This window comes from Borostomias antarcticus (assembly GCF_949987555.1).
Source record: "Borostomias antarcticus genome assembly, chromosome: 11".
In the NCBI taxonomy this organism is placed as follows: Eukaryota; Metazoa; Chordata; class Actinopteri; order Stomiiformes; family Stomiidae; genus Borostomias; species Borostomias antarcticus.
This window is the reverse complement of record NC_140244.1, coordinates 22,711,112-22,737,510: the sequence shown is the minus strand read 5'-3', so window position 1 is coordinate 22,737,510 and position 26,399 is coordinate 22,711,112. Positions and strand designations below refer to the sequence as shown.

At 47.2% G+C, this 26,399-nt stretch overlaps 1 protein-coding gene across 2 annotated transcripts in view; it reads left to right on the top strand.

Annotated features, from left to right (window-relative positions):
* Positions 1 to 5,323: 5,323 nt before the first annotated feature.
* The window catches only part of iqsec1a (IQ motif and Sec7 domain ArfGEF 1a), a 108,517-nt gene continuing 87,441 nt past the window's right edge, over positions 5,324 to 26,399 (top strand). For both annotated transcript variants that reach the window (XM_084445518.1, XM_084445521.1), the window contains exons 1-2: positions 5,324 to 5,869; positions 21,133 to 21,162. In XM_084445518.1, coding sequence (XP_084301644.1) covers positions 5,613 to 5,869; positions 21,133 to 21,162 — 287 coding nt within the window. In that variant the 5' untranslated portion in view covers positions 5,324 to 5,612. The remainder of the gene's footprint in view (positions 5,870 to 21,132; positions 21,163 to 26,399) is intronic.

Here is a 26,399-nt window from a genome sequence, read left to right as displayed (position 1 = left end):
GCAATGGTGTCATAAAGATTAAAAGGTGTGGTCTGATTGGTTATGCTCACAACGCTGAGTTTGAATTCTAACAGCTGATTGTTGGGTATAAAAGAGGAGTGTAGATCATTGTTCTGGTTCTTTTTCCTCTTTTCTTCTACTGCTCTTCCTCTCCCACTCTTCTTCTTCATTGGGCTCTCTCCTCATAGTCCCTCTTTCTCTCTCCTCAGAGTCCCTCTTTCTCTCTCCTCATAGTCTCTCTCTCTCTAATCTCCCATCCCAATGATCTGGGCCATATACAGACCAGATCTGGCCCTTGTGGCTTAGTTCCGGCCCATATATGGCCCAGAATTATTACACATCCGCTCACTATCTGGGTAGGATCTAAATCTTGTAATGGATTTAACTAATTTAAGATGTGATAAATTCATGTTTTTGTTCTATTACTAATACAGAGTCTTCGGCGTGTTTTAGCTGTAGTTTCGGAGCCCTTAGACTGCATACTCAAACGCTCCTATAACTAGGATGAGGAATATTAGTAGGTTCTTCACCATCTCCCTTTATGGTTCGGTGTTCTTCAGACAGATCCTCTAACCGTGGCTGACCAGTGTCCAGGAACGGGGAAGAGAGCTGTTTGACCCCAGCTCCGAACCAGAATCACCTCAGGGACACAGTCCAGAGCCTCGTAAGACAGGAATCTCCGATCGGTTATCTAGGGGTGCTTTGGGAGAAGAGGAGAGATTTAAGTCATTGCTTTACCGCCTGGTTTGATTAATATTAATATCATCATAATAATTGCAATTTGAAATTTCAAGAATCTCATCAGCTCTGTCTGCACTGACGTTCAATATTAGATTGTGTTTGTGTAAGGCATCCATCCATGGCAAACAAAAGAAGACAACCAATTTATTTCCCCCCGTCAATGTTTATGTATTCTGAAATACCCGCTGCAAAGCTGTCTAGCTGAGGGCCATCCTGCTGCATCCTGGGCAAGGAGAGATGATGGCCACCGCTGTTCCAGATGGTTTACTGTCTTGACAGAGCAGATCAGTGAGCCGTGGACCTAAAGGGGCCCTGACAGGAATAACGATGCAGCCCTGCCCAAATGATCGCAGAGGAAAGATTCACTCTCATTTGGGAGCCAAAGTTGCAGAGCTTCGGTGGCAGAGGGGGAGGGGGCTCTATATACAGTATGTGCTGCACTGTCCTCAGAGCTCTGATAGACTGCATATCTCCTGAACTGTTACCCTCGGATTCCTGCCAGGAAACAGAACAAATGCAATAAATGTTATCATGTTTCAAGTTTATTGTCATATACTCAATAACAATGCAACGTCGTTATCAGTAATGAAAATCTTTGCGTAAAATAAAATAAGGCAATAGGGCATAGAATATAATAAAATATAATAAAATAGAGTAAAAACAGGTATGCAGTGCAACATCAATGTAGATAAATTAAAATGGCAGAAGTGACCATTTTTAAGGTGCTGTGCGTGTGTGCACCTAAATGCACGGTGGGCGTGTCAGTCTTAGAGTCAGTGGTTTTAAGAGTCTGGTGGCTTGCAGGTAACAGCTGTCCCTGAACCTGTTGTTCCTGTACCGCTTCCTGTACCGGAATAACAGATGGTAGGAGTGTGAGCAGGTTGTGACTGGGGTCGGCTGGGGTCAGAGAGGGCTGTAGACGTCCTGGTGGCTGGCAGCTCGGTCACGGTGATGCGCCGTGCTGATCTGACCACCCTCTGCAGAGCTTTGCGGTCGGTGAGGGCGGTGCAGCTGCCGTACCGGGAGACACCACCAGTCAGGATGATCCTGGGCTGCGTTCCGAATCGCATACTTCTACTTCTTACTACCAGTACCTACTACAGCTGCCCTTAGAAAGAACATACTTTGCAAGCAGTAGGCATCCAATTGGGACATACTACCTTGTCATAACATTGCACCTTTAAATTTGCCCCCATCCGTCGCTGTCCATAACACAACATTCATCTACAGCTGTCACAACTCGCACATGTGACGCACATTTCCGCTGCGCACAGGAATAGCCAGAAAAGCCTGCTGGCTTGCATACTGCGAAATACGACCGGATGTAGTAGGACATCCTGGTATTTTTGCCATACTGCTAAGGCATACTATGTATTGGGACATACTACATCCTGTTTTGGCATACTATATAGTAGGGTAGTATGCAATTCGGAACGCTGGAGTCCATGGCGAACCTCCTCAGCCGTCGGATTTTGTTTTTGATTGGGGTGTTGTTGAACCCAGCCCAGACCGGCACGTGGTAACTGGCAGACTGCATAGCACTCTCAGCAAAAACCCTTTCCATAGTGCTGACTAAAAGATAGCGACCCTGTTCCATCACACATCTAGCAAATGTTCTGTGAAGCTGAACTGAGAGAGCTTCAGAATGGCTTTGCCTCGGTGGAAATATACGAGTGGTTTGACACAATCGTGATGAACAGCGATGTCTAAGTGCTTTACATCTCGTGAGTGTCGACGTCCCCCGTACAGCTGTAATGGCTTGTACCTCATCCGGGACGATGCACTTTTTGCACCTCGATATTGATCTGTGATTGGTCAAATCGGATCTGAGGGTCACAAGAGGAAAAACACTTCTCTGGATATCAGCATTGGTCATGTCCTAAAAAAACCAAAAAGGAATTCTGTTGGATGTGGATGTGGATTGTGTTTTCCGGAGCCTCTGCTGTTTCACTCTACATTGTTTGTTAGCTAGAGGACCAACAGAACAGGTTATTGCGTGGCTGCGTGCCCTCTAGCTTGTGTGCGACACTTAGAAAGAATGTTCGACCTAAAATGAGAGCCACTAGGGACATATGGCATATCACTGAGGTTGACATACTGCTTGTTGACAGAATGTGTCCTTAGGTAACCTTTCTGTGATTGTTGTTGGATATCGGGTGACGTTCAGGGCCTCACTGTCACTCCGGGATCAATGGAGGTCTGGCACCTGGGCGATGACGTCAGGGCACATGGCTGCCAATCTCGACAGCGTGTCTGGCGGGTGATTCACGCCCGACTGGCTGGCACACGCCTGGGTGAGCTCCCCAGCGCCGGCAGGCCTTCCTGGACCACTTCCACTAAGAAGAGATGCTGCAAAACCTCCATCTAGAGCTGCACTGCCAGCAACTCACCCCCCGACTCCCCCCCCCCCCCCACACACACACACACACACACACACACACACACACACACACACACACACACACACTCACACACACACACACACACACACACACACACACACAGCAGCTCCAGTATCTGCCTGGACAGTGATAGTTATCACTCGGCTGCAGGTATGGAGTATGCAATTCAATACGGTTCGATAAATCTTTATTGACCCCGCAGAGCAATTCAGGTGCAGCTTAAAAACATAAACGCTGCAGATCCACACAAAAGACACAAACCAGTGCAGGAGAAGTCCTCAAATCACAGACAGACTGTTCATACAGACTTCACATCAACAGCATCCAAACATACAACGTCTCAGTCGAACATTGATCAAAGGGAGAGAGAGAGTGTGAGAGAGAGAAAGCGAGGAGAGATGTGAGGAGAGACAGGTGAGGCAAGACGGGTGTGAGGAGAGACAAGTGGGGAGAGATGGGTGAGGAGAGACAAGTGTGAGGAGGAGAGACGGGTGTGAGGAGAGACAGGTGTGAGGATAGACATGTGTGAGGAGGAGAGACAGGTGTAAGCAGAGACAGGCGTGAGGAGAGAGGTGAGAGGAGAGACAGGCATGAGGAGAGACAGGTGAGAGGAGAGACAGGTGAGAGGAGAGATGGGTGAGAGGAGAGACAGGCATGAGGAGAGACGGTGAGAGGAGAGAGGCATGAGGAGAGTCAGGTGCGAGGAGAGAGAGGTATAAGGAGAGACGGGCGAGAGGAGAGACAGGCGCGAGGAGAGACAGGCGCGAGGAGAGACAGGCGCGAGGAGAGACCGGCGTGAGGAGAGACAGGCGTTGAGGAGAGACGGGCGCGGCGAGGAGAGACAGGCGTGAGGAGAGACAGGCGTGAGGAGAGACAAGTTAAAGAAGTGGACTGGAGAAGCTTTGTGCCTGCAACTTTCTCTGTGTCATCTTCCCTGGCTTTGATACCCAGAGACACTAACAGCGCCGTGATCAGACAGCCGACTGAATAATTCACACGGCCCCCACTCTCCTTATAATGTACCTCAGCCACTGAGAATGATGATACAGGAGCCCGGAGATGGGAAATACTGTAGATGGGAAATCTTTTCATATAGAGAGAATATTGTTGTTTTCTTTGAGGCATTGGGTTGTTTTTCCCCTGGAACAGTTTTTTTGGTTGTTGTTTACAGCTAGGTCTATATACTTTGTTGTCATTTGCTGTAAAGAGTCTTTGATTTTACCAAGATGTTTTTTATTTTATTTTATTTTTACAAACTCATGTCAGCGTTCCCAGCAGTCCCGGACCTCATTCAAGGGCAGGGACATGTGACACCTTGTTAGACAATCAATCCACAGTAGATCAGCGCACCTGTCCAAACAGAGAGTGACAATTCGAGAACGATCACCTGTCCCAGAGCTTCTGTCATAGGGCGGCGGTCCTTTGAGCAAATCCAGCATCACACACAACCCCGGTGGCGTTGAACACCTCTGCTGCAGTGTGCTGTCTCACTGGACCTGTATGTGGAAAGATACGACCAGTGTCTGAATCCTGAATGCAGCCCCTCTTGACACACTGTCACTGCCAAGCTCCTGCTACAGTAACACTTTGCAATGTTGTGACATGGACACTGTCATTAATCTCCAGTCAACATTCATAAATCTTAAAGCATCTTCATTCATGACCAGTGATTTCATACAATGTCATGGTGTGTGTGTGTGAGAGAGAGAGAGAGAGAGAGAGAGAGAGAGAGAGAGAGAGAGAGAGAGAGAGAGATAGTGTGTGTGTGAGTGTGAGTGTGTGTGAGAGAGAGAGAGAGAGAGAGAGAGAGAGAGAGAGAGAGAGAGAGAGAGAGAGGGGGGGGGGGGCAGGAGGTGGTGGTTAAGGTGTGAAGGTATTAGTGCAATGTAGTGGAACAAATAACCCATTTTGATCAAATTTCAGCTCTCGATTGGATCCCATTCCCCCTCAGGGTTGAAAATAAGACGTTGTTTTGACATCTCTGCTATTCGATTCCACCTTCTGCCTCCATGCTGCAGCGGCATCTACATGCGGATCATAAAACTTGAAAACCCCGCCTACTTGACAAACAGCGTCTGTTTACGAAAAGTCACTGGTACAACGTGGAGCAAGAGGACAGAACACATCATACAGATCCGGCGAGGTGCGGGGGACGTTACACTGCCTTCACGTGAGCACGATAAGTTGACAGAAGGATAAGAATTGAGCCGAGATGGGGTTAAATGCGTTGTACCTTATGCGGTGCGAATTGGAAGCTTAGTTTTCACTGACTCTGGGACGCAGTGTCCACTGCCTGCATGCCATTCGAAACTATTTTCAGCCAGCTCTCATTCAACCATCACCAGCAAGGCTAGTCTACATGAAAGCAATGGCGAGGCGCAAAAGGCACAACGCTTGGGAAATTCGCGCGTAGCCAACGCGCAAGTTCTAAAGCGGCTGCGAGAAAAGGCAACCCAATTGCACGGCGAGATGGAAACCCCTATCGAGAATCCAACAAGGGCTGCAGAGTATCTGCAAGAGCTTAATAGAATAATCGAGACCCAACAGGAGTTACTGGAGAGACAGAAGGACAGGATCGAGGACCTGGAGCAGCAAGTGTCTGACTTGTGTGCGGAGAACGCCTGCCTGAAGGAGCAATACCAGCGGCATCTGGCTACGTGCCGGCTCCTGCAGGGCAACAGCCACGTAACGCTGGGCGCTATAAAAGAAAACATCACCCAAGAAAGGTAAGAGTATTTATTGCACTCGTTGCAGTATCTACATACTGCATATACAGACTACTGATGAAGGCTGACAGACACACTGTTCACTTTACACTTGAACTTCTGAAGACCTGATTAAGTTGAGAATATGGTGAAATCATCTCTAATATGCCATTTCATTGTGACGCTCCTAACGTCCAACGAATGAACACGATGTGTCCAAAACAGCCCATTGCACACGTGCGTAGGGCTACAGTCAAGACAACACGCTTTATTAATGCCCAGTAGCCTATAACTGAATACTGCACACACTATTGCCGTGGCAACACTGTTTTCTCGTTCAGATCTGAGATGTGTTGTGAACATGGTCAGCTTTACGCGCAGCACTGCACAGAAAAACGTTGCTCTTTTCTGTGCAATAACAGCCCAATTATGTCCTGGAAACCATTTGAGATACTGTAGCCAGCTGAATGCACCTGCTGGGGGTTAGATCGGGCTGGACATTCAACTCTCATTATGACACAGTCAGAAAAATATGGCATATGAAAAATGTCCACGCAATATTCAGTGGATCTATGGTGTCACTCTTTGATTTATTTTAGTAGTACTGTCATCCGTCACCTTGTCTGTATACTCAAGGATATTTATTTGTGATACAGTATAGGTACTGCACCATGTACAACGACTTGCTCACCGCCTTGTTTGTAGTATGCTAACTACTAAGCTAACTATGCTCATTACTAACCCTACTAGCTAAGTAAACCAGAGAGTGTTAGAGGACAACTGTGATGCCCTCTGAGTACATTAAGCCTTCAATCAATCAATTGATTCCTCAATCAATCAATCAATCAATCAATCAATCAGTCAGTCAGTCAGTCAGTCAGTCAGTCAGTCAGTCAGTCAGTCAGTCAGTCAGTCAGTCAAACTTTATTTATGTAGCACATTTCATACACAGAGGGAACACAATGCACTCCACAGAAAAGGGCGAGACGGCGAGAATCGCCCAGACGGAAGCAACAACAATAACAACATTTCATCCGTTTGAGCCTTATCACACATCCGGCTGGCATCCATCAAGTTCAAAAATAGATTTGATATATGACTGCTTATCGTACTGTACGTACGTTACAACGAATCACTGCTCAGTACAGACAGTCCCCCGTATGGTTTCTCTGCAGTCTGCATAGATATTTTCTCTTCTCTCCCACAGTCTGTTCTGAAATGTAATGATTTGCAGGACTTCCACCAATTAGTGGTATCTGCTTTGTCATGAGCTCAGCCTCTCCTTACCCCACTGCAGGCTATCATTCAACATGTCAGGACAACATACAACAATACAAACACATCACACAACAGTAAGAACATATAAAAGCCTATATTCTTACTACTGTGTGATGTGTTTGTATTGTTGTATGTTGTCCTGCGTACCTAAGTTGAGCCTATTTTAATTTCGTTGTACCTTTGCACAATGACAATAAAGAAACTATTTCTAAACTACTTCTTCTTCGTGTCTGCTGGGGATATGGAGTGTGTTACTCCGCGCCTCGTAACCTCAACTGAGGTCTCACCCATGCCAGGCTAGCATAGCCTCAGCAAGTCTTGTAAGTGGATCTCATGTGTGGAGGGCCAGAATGTAAATCCAGGGTATTTATGGGATGCGGTACAAGCACTATGGAAGGGGAGCGTAGCTGGGATAGATCAATTATGCAATTAGTCCCGTGTGTTTCATGTTAATGTTAGGATGACCGGTCGGGTCTCTAAGGGACAGTAAGTTTAGGGCAGGGCAGAGGTTGGTATCAGAGCTGAGCTATACGGCTGTCAGGATTACGTCTGTCTGTGTGTTGCTGGGTTTAAAGTCCTCTCCCGGCTGGTATTATGTGCCTAATGGCCCCTGACCTGCAGTCACTCCTCTCAGCGTCTGACAAGCCTGCGGGATCTGGTGGCCGTGACGGCCGACCTTTGTCTCTGAGGGCACGTCGGAGTCATGAAGATGCGTGACGCAGCCAATCAGAGTGGGTGACTCATGCATATATGTCTTAGCTGTTGTGATGTGAGATGAGGACATACTCTGCCTTTGACCTTTAGCGTGGTTCTTAAATACATTACACCTACCCAAGCATGGCGGATACGATGATGAGGATGAAGATGATGATGATGATGATATCTTTGGAGAGTCGCCCTCTATCTGCCCCCCTCATCTATCTGTTCATGGTCACAGTGTCTGGGCGCTACTTAGCTCTGGGAGATGACCGTATAGTGCTAGTCGTTTAGCGCTTTGTGCTTACACGGTGATCCTGATGAAATATGACAGCGGTTATTAATATGAATTGAGTTTTATGGCTGGTTGCAGAATTCTAAATGCCATATAAGTGTGGTGAGCAATTTACAAATGTTGCAAGAAGAGCAAGACTGCAGTGGGTTTTGCAATATGGAGGAGCTTATTTGAATGGTGTACCTGCCCTTTAAGCTAAGATGGCTCATTATACACTGGAAGTGAGAACACAAGTTGAAAATGATTAAGTTTCATCTCATTACCTCAGAGAAATAACAGAGAATGTCATAATTCGAGGTAGTAAATCTGTTTGTGAGTTGTTTCTGGCCGTCTATTTTAGCTTAAATGCAGCTTGATCCAGCCAAGAGCAGAAAAAAGGACAAACTGCTGTTGGATCATCCTTTTTCCACCACTTGCGCAATATTAAACATTATTTCGCTTCAACTCCTTTCCAAAACACAGACCAATGAACAGTAAATAAGAGGGGTAACTGATAGTGGATCTTGTGTTGCCAAGTCAACATTGTGTTGAGCGGATTCTGCACTGAGCGCTGTGGAGCAGCACTGACTGTCAGGTTCTGAGTCACTGCCCTCGCACAGGTATTGGAAATCATTCCAGTAGCTAGTGACCCTGCTCTGTGTCCATGAACCCTTGCCCCTAGATGTCTGCATGACACAGACACACACACGCATGCGCACCCACACACCACACACACGCGCACACTCTGAGGGAATGAGGAGTGAGGTATCGGTCTCCCACCCCTAATGTAGGAGCCATACGGTGAGAGTGGCTCCTGATCTTGTGGTTCCTAAACCTTCTACCTGCCTTGTCAGCCTTCTAGAATCAGAGAGGAGCCTTGCTGCTGCTTACTGTGTGCACTTTCCATACTAGGGGCTCTTAAAATGGTCAGCAGCACTTCCGTGCTTGTTGCCGCCGTAGAGTTTGCCTCCGAGTGACAGGTAAACAAACTTGTACAATCAGGCTGCTTCGTCAGCGATCACGCAGCAAAGCAAAGTCACGAGTCTTTTTTTTTTGTGGATAGTTTAGCACTTTACCGACTCAAACATTTGGTTCTTATTCTGTCTCTCACAGACGGTTGAGGTTCTCAGCGACAGTAAACCTTTACCCCCAACGAAATGAAACAATTATAACCCCAGGAATAAGTGTCCTTGAGCGAATTGTGAATGTGTAGTCTGTGCTCTCTCTGGATGTCTTTTTATTGCGTGCAGCATTGGAGTGCTGGGGTTCTCTGCTCTGAACATGCCCTTCGGGGCCCTGGGGCGGAATGGTTTAGGAGATGTAATTTCTTATCTCTGCTGCATACTCTCCGTTTAGCATTCAGGCTGTATGCCCCTCCCCCCCAAGGCCGGTTAGCCAACATGCTTTCAACAAATATTTAAGATCCTGACATGGATCACTGCAGAGATAGCTCCTCAAACCCGGAATACGCCAAAGTAGAACCCGGCACTTGTGTACACAAATAGACGTAAGCTCCCTAGAGTATTGTGCAACGAGGCACTTGGATAATTAGACACGCTGAGTACTGTACGCACAAGACGGTTGTACTGTATCTCACTGATGACTGGCGATGTGAAGCCGTAGCCGTGGGCGATGGCGAGTCGCACTGTGGCCTGGCGTCGCCGAGCGAGAGGCGGGGTCGGCGTCGGGCGGCGGGGGAGACGACGAGAGCGCCCTGGGGTGGGCTTGACAGGCTGCCATTTTGAATTCAGCATGGAACCCGGCAAGCAAACAAACATGAAAAGCATTCTTGGTTAATGAAATATTGATGGACAGTGTGACAAATCATAGCTCGCTCCAGAGCTCTACTCGGCAATGCTGTAATGGAGCTCATATGAACATTAGTCAGAGCTGATATAGGGTCCGGGACTCGGGGGTTTGTGGGTAGCGCCGTGGCTCTGTGAGTAGCATGCTGCCAGCTGTGCGCTATTGAACATGCTCTACCACGTTCGCCTGGTTGTAAGAAGTGAAAAATACTGATGGATTGAGTGTAGCGGCCAATTTTTCAGCCGGCCTTCGGAATGCTGTGTATTTGCACTCATGGTCACTTTCAGGTGTTTTTCAGGTTAAAATCTTTTACGTGAATACGGTCAATCAAACTGTCAGTGATCATGTTTTGATACTGTAACAAATGACTGCCTCAGTGGCCCTGAAACCGAACAGATCAGGAGGTTATTGTTTGCCCTCAGCTAAAGAATCCCAAATCCTATTGCTGTGTAATAGCTGACTTGTAATTTGTTATTTCTGAAACACAGGCAACATGTCATTATTTCACAAAATAATGTTTAAAACATGAACTACATTGAGCCCACAAGCTTGGAGTGGAAAATGAATGTTATGGGAAAAGCACAATGTTCAGTTGTGGTAAAAACATAATAATCGTATAATCTTATAATCTGCACAGTCAGGCATAACCCCTATTATGCTGTGATCCCAGGCTTTGTGTCACCTTCTCTCTTCCTGGAGAAAAACGTAGCTGTGTGTAGCAGTGCTTTTTGATTGGATTCCACTTCACAGTTAAGCGTTTTACAACGTGGCTGTGTTGTTATTCATTTTATGTTTTGGTCCCTGTTGGTCACACAGTCCTTTGAGGTGTTCATTTTGGAAAGGGTACTGTTAAGAAATCTATTTGACTCATGGCCATGGCGTCATCATTATAAGGCTCTAGCATTCCAGGACGTTTTCATACAGCGCTATTTCTATCCCTTCATTTGCTCTCTCTTGGCTGCTTTTGCTGTAATTTGCAGCCTAACAGAGTCCGGGCTGTCCTTAAACCCCGTGGATAGGGGCTGGCCCGCGTTGGAGATTGGCAGGTTCATAAATAGTTCACCCGCGGTCCATCCCAACAGCTCTAGCACATGTTCGGGACCCCTCAAGCAGGAAATAATAGCATGATAGAGAAAGCTGTTTCCTGTGTCTCTGGGCGTACACTCATTCACCCCACGATCTGCTGAACAATCAGTGTGCCAGGCCAAATTTATGAGGCCACGAGCTCCTTCTCCCTCTCTCTCTCTCTCTCGCTCTCCCTCTCCCTCTCTCTCTCTCTCTCTCTCTCTCTCTCTCACTCTCTCTCTCTCGAAAAAACCTTAATGAAATCCCACAGCTAGATTAATGTCTATGCAGGAATGATTTGCATTCAGCCTCTCCTATAAATCTCTGGCAATGGCCGAAGACAATTTGCGGCTCCCACACAAATTCAGCTCACCAGGTTTCATATTTTAATGAAGTGCAGTTTAACACACACTCAGGACCGCCCCTCCCCCTCCCCCCCGAACCCTCCCCTTTTGCGAGCGGCCCTGGACGGCCGCCAGGCCCGGCGACCTCTGGCTCGGAACATCAGGCCTATGAAAACAAGAGTTAAGGCCGGTGGGTGTGCTTTGATGTGGCGGGCCGCCCCCCTGAGGACGGCTAATGAATGTTTTAATGAGACCTCTTAGATCTAGGGCTGGGTGGAGGGGCGGTGGGCCGGGCTGGGTGGAGGGGTGGAGGGGTGGTGGGCCGGGCTGGGTGGAGGGGCGGTGGGCCGGGCTGGGTGGAGGGGTGGAGGGGCGGTGGGCCGGGCTGGGTGGAGGGGCGGTGGGCCGGGCTGGGTGGAGGGGTGGAGGGGTGGTGGGCCGGGCTGGGTGGAGGGGTGGTGGGCCAGGCTGGGTGGAGGGGTGGAGGGGTGGAGGGGCGGTGGGCCGGGCTGGGTGGAGGGGTGGTGGGCCAGGCTGGGTGGAGGGGTGGAGGGGCGGTGGGCCGGGCTGGGTGGAGGGGTGGTGGGCCGGGCTGGGTGGAGGGGTGGAGGGGTGGTGGGCCGGGCCGGGCTGGGTGGAGGGGTGGAGGGGTGGTGGGCCGGGCCGGGCTGCCGTGCTGCAGGGAGGCCCAGCTCTAGCGCCAGAGCCTCCGCTTGACTCCAGACTGTCGGGGGGGGGGGGGGTTTGGGGGCGGGGGGGTGGGTTCTGTGATTCATTCCATGTGACATTTGATAAGCCCGCTTTCTGAATAACATACCGGGGACAAGATATTATGCAGTGTACTGCGATTTCGTTTCAGCCATCTATCACGGCCACCACTGAGCTTAAAGTGATAATCTCTCCCTGATTGACTTGTCTAGTGGGCACAATGTGATAGGGAGGCGGGTCCACGGGGTTCATATCTGTGTGTATTCGGTCTGTATTCGGATAAAATGTCTTTCCTGCAGTAGTGCTCGCTTGACTGACTGACAGATAGACCCTTTCATTTCAGAGGCCTGATTCTCATTATAGAGGATTTGATAATGCAGAATTTAATAGAGATGTGGATTTGCTCTCTCTCTATGGCAGCTAATACCCTAACTCTGACCAGCATTAAGCCACGGCTCATGGTCACATGACATTACCACAGATAATTTGATTACATGTTTCTCCCAATGAAACATGTCGGAAGGAGGAAACATCATTTCGGTTATTCATAGGTCTTTTTTGCCTTTCGTTTGTTGGCGATCTAACCCACAGCCCCTCTCCCAACTTTCTCAAGCTGCTGATGTGGCTGATTGTACAATAGGCTGTAATGGTTATGGAGCACCTGGTTTGAGCCGCTGCCACCCCCGACTTGCCAAAAGCGAGACCGGTCTGTGGTTCTCGGCTTCGGAGGGGGAGGGCTGAGTCAACAACTAAACACAGAAGACCAACCAACCATATCGGGGCTTCGTAGTCGGCATCGAGATCAGCTGTCAGATAACTTCTTAAAACGGTCTGCTTCTGAGGCACGTCGACAAAATCTCAAGTCTGAGGCACTCGCTGGGACTTTGCAAAGTTACAGAGTTCAAGCCCCACCGGCAAAGCGGCGTCAGTCTCTTTCTGTTTGGACGGCTGTGTTTGCGTCTTCGCGAGTCGTCTCCTACAGTAGGACAGGTCTAGTCACAGTGTGCATCATCAGTATGCATTGTGCGGCCATTGTGACTGTAGCAGTTTGGTGGAAAGCCCTCACACACCGGCCGGTGAGATACAACCCCTCTTTACGTTCTCTATTGTCAGAGGAAGCTAGTCTCTCTGTTACCTTGTCCTTTACCACCGTCTGAAGGCTGCTCACAATCCAGGCTATATATTCCGGAATGCGTCTGAAAAGGAAATGGACATGGGGGTTTTCAGTTCGTTCAGCAGGCTTTGTTAGGGCAGGTGCTTGTTGAGGTTAAGGTTCCACAAAGGAGGAATCTGCGTGCTGGACACGTACTGTGCAGACATCTCTCCCTGGGAAAATGACTAGGGGTGATTTTGATACATTTCATCGTTGCAAAGTCAAGCTGTTAACAGTTACGGTACGTAGCCAATGGGTTGTGCGTTCTTCAGTTTATGAAACGTGATCAAATGGATCACGTGTCTCGAGAGGGAAAGGGCAGATTTCTGCTTAGCGTGTATGTGCTAAATGAAGCAGAGACAGAGAGATTAAACATTCTCCAGCAGTTTGTCAATAAAGGCATGACCGCTGGCCTGACAAGCATACTGATGACCCGGCTCAGGGTATCAATTCTTAAAGGTTTCATTCCATCAGATTTGAAACTTGCCTAAATCACGTATTGACTACCGATGCACAGCGGCGGGACAGTGGACAGCAATGACAATGGATGAATGAGAAAGTGACTGTTCTCATTGTGTCAAAAAGACAAAGAGGGTGTGTGTGTGTGTGTGCGTGTGCGTGTGTGTGTGTGCGTGTGTGTGTGTGTGTGTGTGAGTGTGTGTGAGTGTGTGCGTGTGAGTGTGTGTGAGTGTGAGTGTGAGTGTGTGTGTGAGTGTGTGTGTGAGTGTGTGTGTGAGTGTGAGTGTGAGTGAGTGTGAGTGTGAGTGTGAGTGTGAGTGTGAGCGTGAGCGTGAGCGTGAGCGTGCGTGTGCGTGTGCGTGTGCGTGCGTGCGTGTGAGTGCGTGCGTGCGTGTGTGTGTGTGTATGTGTGTGTGTGTGTGTGTGTGTGAGTGTGAGTGTGAGCGTGAGCGTGCGTGCGTGTGAGTGCTTGCGTGCGTGTGTGTGTGTGTATGTGTGTGTATTCCGGGTTTGGATTATAGTCAACCGCTCCACTTCTGAGGTGGTACGCCGGGGCGGTCGTCATGCTAGAGTGTCTCTCCAGAGAAGGATAATTAGAATGCGCCATGACAAACACAACACAGGGTACCGTCATTACACACTCTCATTCTAACTGCTTAGCCAGGCACAGCTCTCTATAATTACTAGTTGATTAATACAGATCATTTAGATCTCAGTGATAGGGTGATAGGGTAAACTAGGCACAGGCTCTGGGGCTGCACTGAAGCCTGCTATGATGAATGTTCCTAATTTTCTCAGTGGATGGAGAATGGGGGAGTTGCACTCCAAGAGCTGGTACAACCACACACGCAGACACGCACGCAGACACACACACACACACACACGCACGAACACACACAGACACGCACGCACAAAGACACGCACGTAGACACGCACGCACACACACACGCATACACACAGACACACACGCACGAACACACACAGACACACGCACGCACAAAGACACGCACGCAGACACACACACGCACAGACACACGCACACACACGCAGACACGCACACAGACACACACGCACACACACACAGACACACACACACACACAGACACACGCACGCACGCAGACATGCACATAGGCGCACACACACGCACACACACACACACACACAGACACACAGACACACACACACACACACACACACACACAATCAGAGAAGCTGGGCAGAATAGCATTAACATGGCTTGTCGCATGGCTGTATACTGGGAAGTGTCCCGTGTCAGAGAAATCGATGTTAGCGGCGAGAATGTGTGGGAAACATTCTGAGGTTAACTATGTTTTCAGGAGAACCAGTATGAGGGAACTGTTGTTCCTGAACAGGAGTTCAAGCCATTGATCATGTGGTGACATTGTTGTGAAGTGGAACAAAAGCAACCAAATTGGAAAAAAAGTACATTTCCATTTCTGTTTTTCGATTAAAAGTCTTGTAAATCCCACATTTTTTTCCGACGATTCCATATTTTTATTCAGTATAGCTCACAGGATTTTGTCTCGTCATCACAGCTCTCTAGCTGCCTCATAGTCCTGTAGGTCACCATTCAAACACACCCCCCGAAAATGACTGTGGTGTGATGAATTCAGATATGGAAAGCAGAGTGGAATGGTTTTGAAACAAAAATAATGTAGTTAAGCTGCGTCATTACATTACAGTCAGTTAGCAGATGCTATTATCCAAAGCGACTTAAAATAATTGCATTGAATGTGCGTAGTCAGTGTACTACTACTCGCAACTCACAAGTGTATCTCCTTTCTAAACAAGTCACTAATACTAATAACGTAATAATCTAGTGTTGAAGCCAAAGTGCAAGAGCAGCAAAATATATTCCCCCTAAGAATCAGTGGTTCATATTAATCAGTGTGGTTGACACCCAAATGCTGGAATACACAGGCAAAAATACTCATCATGCACACACTTATGAAAATAGCCCTTTTATGGGGAAAACTAATCACCAATCATGCACCTCAGATGGTAATTACCCATTACCCGATTTCCGCACCCAGGGAGGAAGAGGAAGTAGCCACCATCGTGCTTCTTTTATCATTCCAGACTCTTTTCTCCTCTTGCCCATGGTGGTATAATGAGAGTTTATCTAATGAAGCGCTAGAAGGCTTGTTTGGCCTTCAAGGTTCAACCCCTGTAAAATATTTCACAGCCGAATAACAAATAATGTGTGTCTAATTACTCTGCAGGTCGGCGTTGAAACTAGCCAAGCAAAATAAACAGCTTCAGGAGGAAGTCTCTGAAATTGAATGGAGGGCATTGGGAGGCAACGAAAGCCAACATCAATTAATACAGTGAAATTCATGATAATGAATTTTCGCATAGCCTTTTTTGATGATTAGATTCAGAAATGACTTGTTCACTTGTATTTATATGATCAAATGATTGTCCACACTGGAGAGGGTGTGCACTGGCTGTGTGGCATTATCCACAGACAACTGGAAAGAAGGAAATCCGGAAGCCATTATCAAGAAAGTGGCCGAGTGCATTTCTGCAGTCGTGTCCAGTTGCGCTTACTAATGCAGAATGGGAGATTGATCCAATCTGAGTCAGCTGCTCTCTTCCTCCTGGTGGATGTATCCTCCCCTGTCCTCCTCTCCCCTCCTCCCCCACAGGAAGCAGCGGTCCTCACAAAGCACCTCTGAACACACACACATGTTAAACACACACACACACACACACACACACACACACACCCGCACACACACACACACACACACACACACACACACGACACTTGCGTTACACACACACGTCACACACACACACACACGTCACACACACACGACACACACACACACACGCACACACACACATCACACACAAAACAAGAGTGTAACAGTGGAGATGGGAAAGATTAGCCTCCTGAAACAGCTTGATTGAAATCCTCCCCCTGTCACCAGAGATCCTGGTTCTTCATGAGAAGCCATGGGAGCCACCAGGCAGTGGCTACAGGTCTTCCTGTAGGATGATACTTCCAATGGGATCTGGAATTTCATGCATTATTGAAAGGAAATTATGGGATGCACCTGAAGGCACGCCTGAACCTACAGCGGTAGGGCAATGAAGAAGAAAATAGGGTTTCAGAAGTAATCTGCCAGCCTCCACTGACTGTACGCTCCTGCAGGCATGGGAGATTCCACTGTACAGTACTTACAGTAGATGTATGAACTTGCCAGGGATTTATTCCTTTCATTAGCCCAATAAGGAACATTGCTTTTTTTTCTGCAAAGTCGATTCAGTCTTTCAGAGTAATGTTCAATCTCAGAATGTTGGATTGTTTTTGTAAATACCCTCCTCCTTGCTCCTCGCCTGTTTTAATATCTAATGGAGTTTTTTTTAAATTCATGTTATTAAGCTCATACTGTACTGTAGGTGTACACGGCGCTGGAATTGAAAGCTTTTAGGAAGCAGCTGTGACACATATGCAGTTATCTAGAATGGGAATACAAAATTACCAAGTCATGTAAAATGGTAAATGCTAAATTGACTACACTTGTAAAGCACTTTGGATATAGCACTACAGTATATAATGGGGCCACCCATTCACACACACACACACTATTGGTGGCAGTTGCCATGCAAGGTGATAGCCTGCTCATTGGGAGCAATTTGGGGTTTAGTGTCTTGCCCAAGGACACTTCGACATGTCGTCAGGAGGAGACGGAATTCAAACCGCCAACCCTATGAGCTCTCCCTCCTTAGCTAGCCCCAGTGAAAGATGTTACCTGTTCCAGAGAAAGTCAGCGAGAAAGTACTGTGGAGGTCCATGCTCTCCTGCCTCAATGGTGACATACTGGCCTTTTTATTGTCCAGGCCTTGAGGTCTTTCCATGATGGGGTTTTAGAGAGTGTTCAGGGGTGTCTCTGAGAAAGAGTGTTCAGGGGTGTCTTTGTGAAAGAGTGTTCAGTGGTGTCTTTGTGAGAAAGTGTTCAGGGGTGTCTTTGTGAGAGAGTGTTCAGTGGTGTCTCTGTGAGAGAGTGTTCAGGGGTGTCTCTGAGAAAGAGTGTTCAGTGGTGTCTTTGTGAGAGAGTTTTCAGGGGTGTCTTTGTGAGAGAGTGTTCAGGGGTGTCTCTGAGAAAGAGTGTTCAGGGGTGTCTTTGTGAGAGAGTGTTCAGTGGTGTCTCTGTGAGAGAGTGTTCAGTGGTGTCTCTGAGAAAGAGTGTTCAGTGGTGTCTTTGTGAGAGAGTGTTCAGGGGTGTCTTTGTGAGAGAGTGTTCAGGGGTGTCTTTGTGAGAGAGTGTTCAGGGGTGTCTTTGTGAGAGAGTGTTCAGTGGTGTCTCTGTGAGAGAGTGTTCAGTGGTGTCTCTGAGAAAGAGTGTTCAGTGGTGTCTTTGTGAGAGAGTGTTCAGGGGTGTCTTTGTGAGAGAGTGTTCAGGGGTGTCTTTGTGAGAGAGTGTTCAGGGGTGTCTTTGTGAGAGAGTGTTCAGGGGTGTCTTTGTGAGAGAGTGTTCAGTGGTGTCTCTGTGAGAGAGTGTTCAGTGGTGTCTTTGTGAGAGAGTGTTCAGTGGTGTCTTTGTGAGAGAGTGTTCAGTGGTGTCTCTGTGAGAGAGTGTTCAGTGGTGTCTCTATGAGAGAGTGTTCAGGGGTGTCTCTGTGAGAGAGTTTTCAGGGATGTCTTTGTGAGAGAGTGTTCAGTGGTGTCTCTGTGAGAGAGTTTTCAGGGGTGTCTTTGTGAGAGAGTGTTCAGGGGTGTCTCTGAGAGAGTGTTCAGGGGTGTCTTTGTGAGAGAGTGTTCAGTGGTGTCTCTGTGAGAGAGTTTTCAGGGGTGTCTCTGAGGAAGAGTGTTCAGGGGTGTCTTTGTGAGAGAGTGTTCAGGGGTGTCTCTGTGAGAGAGTGTTCAGGGGTGTCTCTGAGGAAGAGTGTTCAGGGGTGTCTTTGTGAGAGAGTGTTCAGGGGTGTCTTTGTGAGAGAGTGTTCAGGGGTGTCTTTGTGAGAGAGTGTTCAGTGGTGTCTCTGTGAGAGAGTGTTCAGTGGTGTCTCTGTGAGAGAGTGTTCAGGGGTGTCTCTGAGAAAGAGTGTTCAGTGGTGTCTTTGTGAGAGAGTGTTCAGTGGTGTCTTTGTGAGAGAGTGTTCAGTGGTGTCTCTGTGAGAGAGTTTTCAGGGGTGTCTTTGTGAGAGAGTGTTCAGTGGTGTCTCTGTGAGAGAGTGTTCAGTGGTGTCTCTGTGAGAGAGTTTTCAGTGGTGTCTCTGTGAGAGAGTTTTCAGGGGTGTCTCTGTGAGAGAGTGTTCAGGGGTGTCTTTGTGAGAGAGTGTTCAGGGGTGTCTTTGTGAGAGAGTGTTCAGGGGTGTCTTTGTGAGAGAGTGTTCAGGGGTGTCTTTGTGAGAGAGTGTTCAGGGGTGTCTTTGTGAGAGAGTGTTCAGGGGTGTCTTTGTGAGAGAGTGTTCAGTGGAGTCTCTGTGAGAGAGTGTTCAGTGGAGTCTCTGTGAGAGAGTGTTCAGGGGTGTCTTTGTGAGAGAGTGTTCAGGGGTGTCTCTGTGAGAGAGTGTTCAGTGGTGTCTTTGTGAGAGAGTGTTCAGGGGTGTCTTTGTGAGAGAGTGTTCAGGGGTGTCTTTGTGAGAGAGTGTTCAGTGGTGTCTCTGTCCAGGGCTCTTTCCCTCCGCGTCGGGGCGGGAGATTGAGCGTGCCGCTCATCGTTCAACAAGGTTGCGCTTTCTGGGTGTTTCTTGCTGGCCTATCATGCTGTAAAGGCGTAGCTGAGTATTGCAATCGATATGTCCAGTAATTGGGTTTGGGTAGAGGCTCTGCTATGTGCCTCAATGGATCTTGTCGCCATCATATTGACCTAGTGCTTTCAATTCAGGCGAGTTCAATGGTTATGGCGATTTGGTGTAATTAAAGTATGTTCGGCAGGGTTCGAGTTTCAATCAATCAATCAATCAATCAAAGCTTTATTTATATAGCGCATTTCATACCCAGAGGCAACACAATGCGTGCGAGTTTGCTCTGCATGGAGGACTTTAGCAAACTGTTATATTCACAGCTCCACGAAGATTTGAATTGCAACTTAAAATCAAAGACTTGAGGTCTTGGATGTCTGCTGATCATTTATTGACAGAAACAGTGGAAAGTTCTATGCTGCTGTGCCAACAACACCATATGTTAGCAATCTGGATATGTATTGATAGTACTGCTGCCAGAGAGACAGGGAGAGAGAGGGAGAGAGTGGGAGACAAAGGGAGACAGAGGGAGACAGAGGGAGACAAAGGGAGAGAGAGAGGGAGAGAGAGAGAGGGAGAGAGAGAGAGAGATCTACAGTACTGATGGTGTATGCTAACCAGAGAGGCTGCAGCAGCGAAATGCGGTGGTGATTCTGAACACGATTCCTTATGGATTTCTCAATCTCCGTATAGACCACCATCTCCTGAACTCAGACACTACTCACAAATGAATGCACCTTTGCCCGTAATGAGGACAGGTCAAAGCTGTCACGACCGTACTGCATGTTGTAGATTTACTTTTCCCGTTGTACGAAAGTCCGGAAATGGGACTGGAGCTTTTTTATTTTTGACCTTCTCTGGCCCAATCTCTGAGAGCGTGAGGAGGCAAGGGTCTCATTATGGAGCCAGATCGAGCCAGTGGTTTTATTGGCCCGGAGTGCTGTGTTCCAGAGAATAAAGTGTGCAGAGTCTGCTGTCTTAATGTATGATTGGCATTTATTACCATATTAAAGAACACCTCTGGAATGGTACAGTGTTTCAGACCTTAAAGAGTCTGAATGGAAATGCACTACAAATGGGGCCAGAGAACCATTTCATTTCTGCTATTCCAGACTTGTGTGTGAGCGCTGGTTATCTACAACCGTACTCCTATGAAATCAGTGTACAATATACTACGCATTCAAATCTCTACAGCACCATGTCATATGAGACTGAACTACTTCTCCTCAAGAAGTCTACAACAGTCTAATAGACGCCATGGAGAGGGTTTCCTACACATATGGTTCTTGTAAAGCTCCAAGGTTTTTGTTATGTCTCCCCTGGCTGGAATGATGTAGCCTGACCAACTTAGCCACGGGTTCTCCTGAGAAGCTCAGAAACATGCATCTGACTTCCTGTACAGTTGGTGGCTAGCCAGAGTTATGCCTCTATCATTATGAGCTTTTTGGGGGAACTTAAATCTGAAAATTGTTTTTTCATAAAATGTCATCGCCCACTGCTTCTCCTCTGGGGCTGGTGTGCACTTTCGCTCTCTAATGGAATGTTGTTCATTGCAACCGATGTGCCTCCTTTTCACTGTAGGCCATTATTATAGTATTGATCACTTGGCACAGGAATATTACACAGTGTATGCTCAATTAATGCTGCAGTCATACTGCATAACTTGCCAAAGCAAAGGACACTGTTCAATTAATCATGCACTCCTCGTCCTTTGAATTACTATAATGAGCCACTTTGCTGAGCCGTTGTGTTAAGTGTTTGTTTATGTGTCCCTTTGTTTTGCAGGTCTGAATGTGAAAGCTCCAGAATGGTCAGGTATGTAGAAAATCTCTCCTAACGCTGCACTCCCTCCACTGCAGGTCAACAGGTCAACTACGCTACACGGCTGCTCTACTGTACTGTACAGTATGTGCTCTCCCCAGCAGTGGATTTCTGCTGATGTCTCTGTAGACAGATAGCCGTGTGGTGATTTAAAGCTGAAACAAGCATCCATCATTGATGTGACTGGATCTGGAGGGGGGGGTGGGGGGTTGGGGTTGGGGGGTAGGGCTGTAGGATTGTATCGATACAACGATGCATCGCGGTACGTAGTCTCGCGATACTGTATCGATCTTTCAGCCCGGAGTATCGATACAGCCGGGCGCTGTAAAATTAAAAAAAAAAAAAAAAAAAAAAATCCAGTTTAAAAAGCATATTCTACAATATTAAGTTAAAAAAGCATACATATAAATAATTTTGAAAAACCATAAATACTACAATGTTGACAGTTTAAAAAGCATGGATATCAAATGTAAAATATTTATTAGCTAGCTCTCTGTCCAGTCATTGAGTTTGAGTTATCTATATAGTGCATTTGAGCCATTCAGTTTTCAGTCTTGAACACTTAAAATCTTTCAGTAAATGATGTGTGTATCGCAATACGTATCGTATCGTATCGTATTGTATCGTGACCTCTGTATCGTGATACGTATCGAATCGTGACCTGTGTATCGTGATGCGTATCGTATCGCGAAATCCAAGATGATATACAGCCCTATTGGGGGGGGGTTGTGGGGGTGGGGGGGGCGGTTGGCATGTGGAGTAAAGCAGCTTTACTCTCCAGTGGGATGAAGCCAGTTGTCTACATGGTGTCTACTCATGTTTATCAACTGGGGAGAAGCACACTGACTGCCTCTCTCCAGTTATATTTTGGGAGTCTTACGGCGTCTTTTGGGATAGGATTTGAAACAGGTTGGTGTGTGTGTGTGTGTGTGTGTGTTTGCGTGTGTGAGAGAGAGTTTGTGGTTGAGATGTAGGCCATCTCTGGTCTTTCTGAGGGAGTTGTCTGCTCTCCTCAGGCTCCCTCTGTTCTTTTCTGGCTGTCCTTCCAGGGCTGAGGGATAAAGAGAGGGTAGCACCCTGAGAAGTCCCTACCAGTGTGTGTGAGTGTGTGTGTGTGTGTGTGTGTGTGTGTGTTGGTGGGGGCGGGCACCACATTCATCCACTGGGCAGCATCTTCGCCGACCATGCCAGTGTGCTAATGTATCCTGAAAACCTCTCCCAGGAAGAGACTCAGACTGAGAAGACCACTCTTTCACCTCCAGACTGAGCGCTTTCTCACACCAAAGGTTGCATCTGGGTTTCTGGGACGTGAGAAAAAACTCAAGATGATATGATAGGATTTACAGTATATAATTAACAGAACAATGTATCTCTGTGGAGGCACTCAGAGAGACACTCAGGGGACATTTAAAAAAATAAAAATGTATTTTAAGCATAAGACCTGTTTTGGTAAGTATGATCGTATGCTGTGTTCCATTTGTATTGGAAACGTTGGGATTCCCGGGTTAGACGTCAAAGTCGTCATCATGTGTCATGTGTCATGTCATGGTCATGACAGCGTCATGTCAATTTTATGCACACCCCTTCAAATAAAGTGTTACCCTTTATTCTTTTAATGGAGGACAGAAGTACTGAATTTATGTACAACTAGAGGGGCTTGCACTCAGACCTCCGCCCCCCCACTTGCACTGCAGTAGAGGGGCTTGCACTGCAGACCTCCGCCCCCCCACCCCCCCCCCCCCCCCTCAACTGCTCTCCCCCTTCCACGCCCCCCCCCCCCCTCTCTACCTTTCCTCCCACCTCCCACCACCACCTCTCATGTGCTGTGCTCTCCTACTGGCTTTTTGAATTGGTTATGTAGCACCACCTGTAGTTTCCTCTTTCTGCTTCACATCTTTCCTCTCCAATTTCCTAACGTTGCTAGTTCTGTGAAGACTTCCCATTCACATTCATTAACAGCCAAGCAGAGCAGTAGTGGAGGGAGGAGTGGGCTGGTTCAGAGTCTGCAGACAGTAGTTTACAGGATGTACATTTGAGATGGGAGTTATACAGCCAATGACATGTTCAATGTTTAATGTGCAGACTCTTTATTTTCATCCACCTGAAAGTGTCTGCAGTTTACTTTGAATGCTTGAAGTTTACATTATCGTTTAAATGCAAGTTGAGACACTAGTCTATATAACAGGTGTCACTGTGTTGCTTGGCAGTATTGCCTTTACGCTGTTAATGAAATTTCAGTCTCACTAATGTGTCACCAACACCATTTGTTTTTTTCTGTTTTCCTACCTGACTGTTCTTCTAACTTTGTAGTTCGTTCCCATAGAATCAGTCTGTTAAAACTACCAATGGTTTCTGTGTGACATCACTTCCATCTTGTTTCTAATTTCCTTAGTATGTTCTTTGTATTTGCTCAGTCAATGTTTTGTGCAACTGTTGTTCTGAATTGTACAATGCCTTTTTGATTATTGAATTAACCCCCCCCCCCACAACATTCATCTCCACAGACCAGCAAGAGCAGTTCACCTCAATGATCATCAACACTAACACTCTACCATTAGTAAGAGTGTTAAATGTAGTACTGTTGCTTAGAGCCAGGCTGGCCTGTTGAAAATGCATACAGCTACCACTACTATGTGCTAGCACTATTCCCAGACTACCACCAACCACAAGGTCTGGGTTTGAAGTCTTTCACTTGGGTCTTCCTGTTCAAAGCTATTCTATACTGATGCAACTGCCAACATACTGAAACATTCTCCTTAGACTCTCACCAGGCTCCTGGTCATGACCCAGAGATGTGTTCTCCTTGTGAATAAGCTACACCATGACCTAAACCCAGCCTTGCCGTTGAGAATTTAGTGTGTTACATAGTTGGCTCGCTCTCGCTAGCATTCATAATTGAAAAGCCATTAAACTCTACACAGGATGCTATAAATAAAAGGGAAGTCTCAGAGGATTACTTTGTTGTGGTACGGTCATGCTGCAAGTGTGTGTAAACGAAGTCGTCAGCGATACGGGGGCATTCTGTCTCGTACACACGCACGCACGCACACACACACACACTTACTGACTAATGAGAGAGGAATGACAACATGGCTGTGCTTAATCAGCCTCCTCCTCTTTAATCAGAATGGATAGCTTCATTTCAGACATGATTAGAACCCAGTTGAGAAACCCACTGGGCTCAGAATTGAACGCAGCAGTCCCAGCAAACTATGGTTCTGTGGTATTACTGTATTCAATTATATGAATGGATGATGATAACGCGTTCTTCTAGTCCCTGAAAAGTTGTAGAGCGGCCATAATCTATAAGCCCTGATGCCGTGTGTAGAACAATAGGCTAGAGCTGAAGGACACTCGCTCCATCACTCCGAGGATAGGGAGGGAGGGAGGGAGGGAGGGAGGGGAGGGGGGGGGGGTGTGAGGAGGAGGAGGGGAGAGAAGAATGGAAGGAACTAATAAAATACAGAGCCCCAGGTTTTTCTTGGTTGTGTGTGTGTGTGTGTGTGTGTGTGTGTGTGTGTGTGTGTGTGTGTGTGTGTGTGTGTGTGTGTGTGTGTGTGTGTGCGTGTGCGTGTGCGTGTGCGTGTGCGTGTGCGTGTGTGTGTGTTCTACCTGCTGCACAGACACTGATAAATGCTATAAGGTGTGAAAGATGTCCTGGAAATTGGTTTGTCAGCCCAATTACATAATGACTGATCCTGAACATAATTCAGACTTGTTTATAAAGAAGGAGAGGGAGAGAGAGGGAGGGAGAGAGAGGGTAGGAGAGAGAGAGAGAGTGAGTGAGTGATTATAAAACCTATTTTTATTATAATAATAATACTTATTATTATTATTAGGATTATTATTATTATTATTAGAGATAATAATGGAGAGGACAAATCCCTGTCACTGCTTGTGGTGAGCAGGTCAAACACTTTTCTCTGTCTAAACAACGGGGCCAAACGGAGCTGTCGACTCATACAGGCGTCTAGGGAAGCGGTCAAGTCATGCAGAGTAAAGGTGTGCCATGTTGTAATGTGTTGGCGTGGAAGCACAATGAAGGCGCACCTCTGCAGATGGCTGTAAAGTGCTTTACAGGGCCCATAAGAGACCTCTGTTCAGCTCCTGGTAATCTTATCAGGTAAGCTAGTAAACGGGTGGAATAATGATGACCCTGCCTCTGCAGTATTATATCTGGGGACAGGATATTCCTGTGATAAGGTGACCACAGTGACATGAACAGAACTGTTCTGCCTTTACCAGATCCTCCTTCCTCTTCTCCTCCTCCTACTCCTCCCAGCTCTCCTGGGACCTGGCAAGGATATCTGTTATCGCTGCCTCACCATCTCTCGTTGCCATGGAGAGAGATGGCCAACGACGATTGAAAGGCCACTTCGAACGGGTGTGTCACTGAGTGGCGGGCATTTGAACAAAAGCCCCTCTCAGTCCTAATGCACGGCCTTCTAGAATGTTTCCATTATCCGGTGTTCTGATACTGTAGCCCGACCTTACAGACGCTGCAGTACGGATGATGTACACACCTTGGTGCGGATGAGTTCAAATGCGCCGCTGAAAATCAATCAATCAATCAAAGCTTTATTTGTATAGCGCATTTCATACCCAGAGGCAACACAATGCGCCGGAAAAAGAGCAGTGATAACCACGGATGACTGGATGGATGATTTTAATATTCCAGAAGCTGTGTTTATGGCTCTGGAAGGTGGAAGAGACGTACGAGTGCGTGGACATGGTTCAGAGCCTTCATCTCCCCTCTTGATGCCATAGAGAGCCAGGAGACAGACTTGAGTCAGGGTCCACAGCTCCCAACTCAGACAGCTACAGAGAGGTGAGAAGACATTAGCACGTGAAATTAATAATTACGCTGAAACAGCAGCAAATGGCATCCGCTGTCAATTAAACAACTGAAATTAGTCAGTCAATGGCCCGAGTGCACAAGTGAAAAATTAAAGAGGAATTTTCTGAGCATACGAAGACTTTTCGGTACAGGTGTTTCCAAGTAATTTGCGCAATGACTGATGAAATATGAGACAAGTTTAATTCCCCATCTGTATTCATATTATAATTGCTTTCAAGCAATACCTCTGCCCCAGCGACAGCACAGGGCCAGAGATAATGTTTTTGGTGTTGTGTGTTCATTCGTTCATTGGGTGGGTTGGTTCTTTAGCAGGATTACGCAAAAACTACCCGATTTTCATGAAACTCGTAGCGGTAGCGTGGTCCAAGTTAGA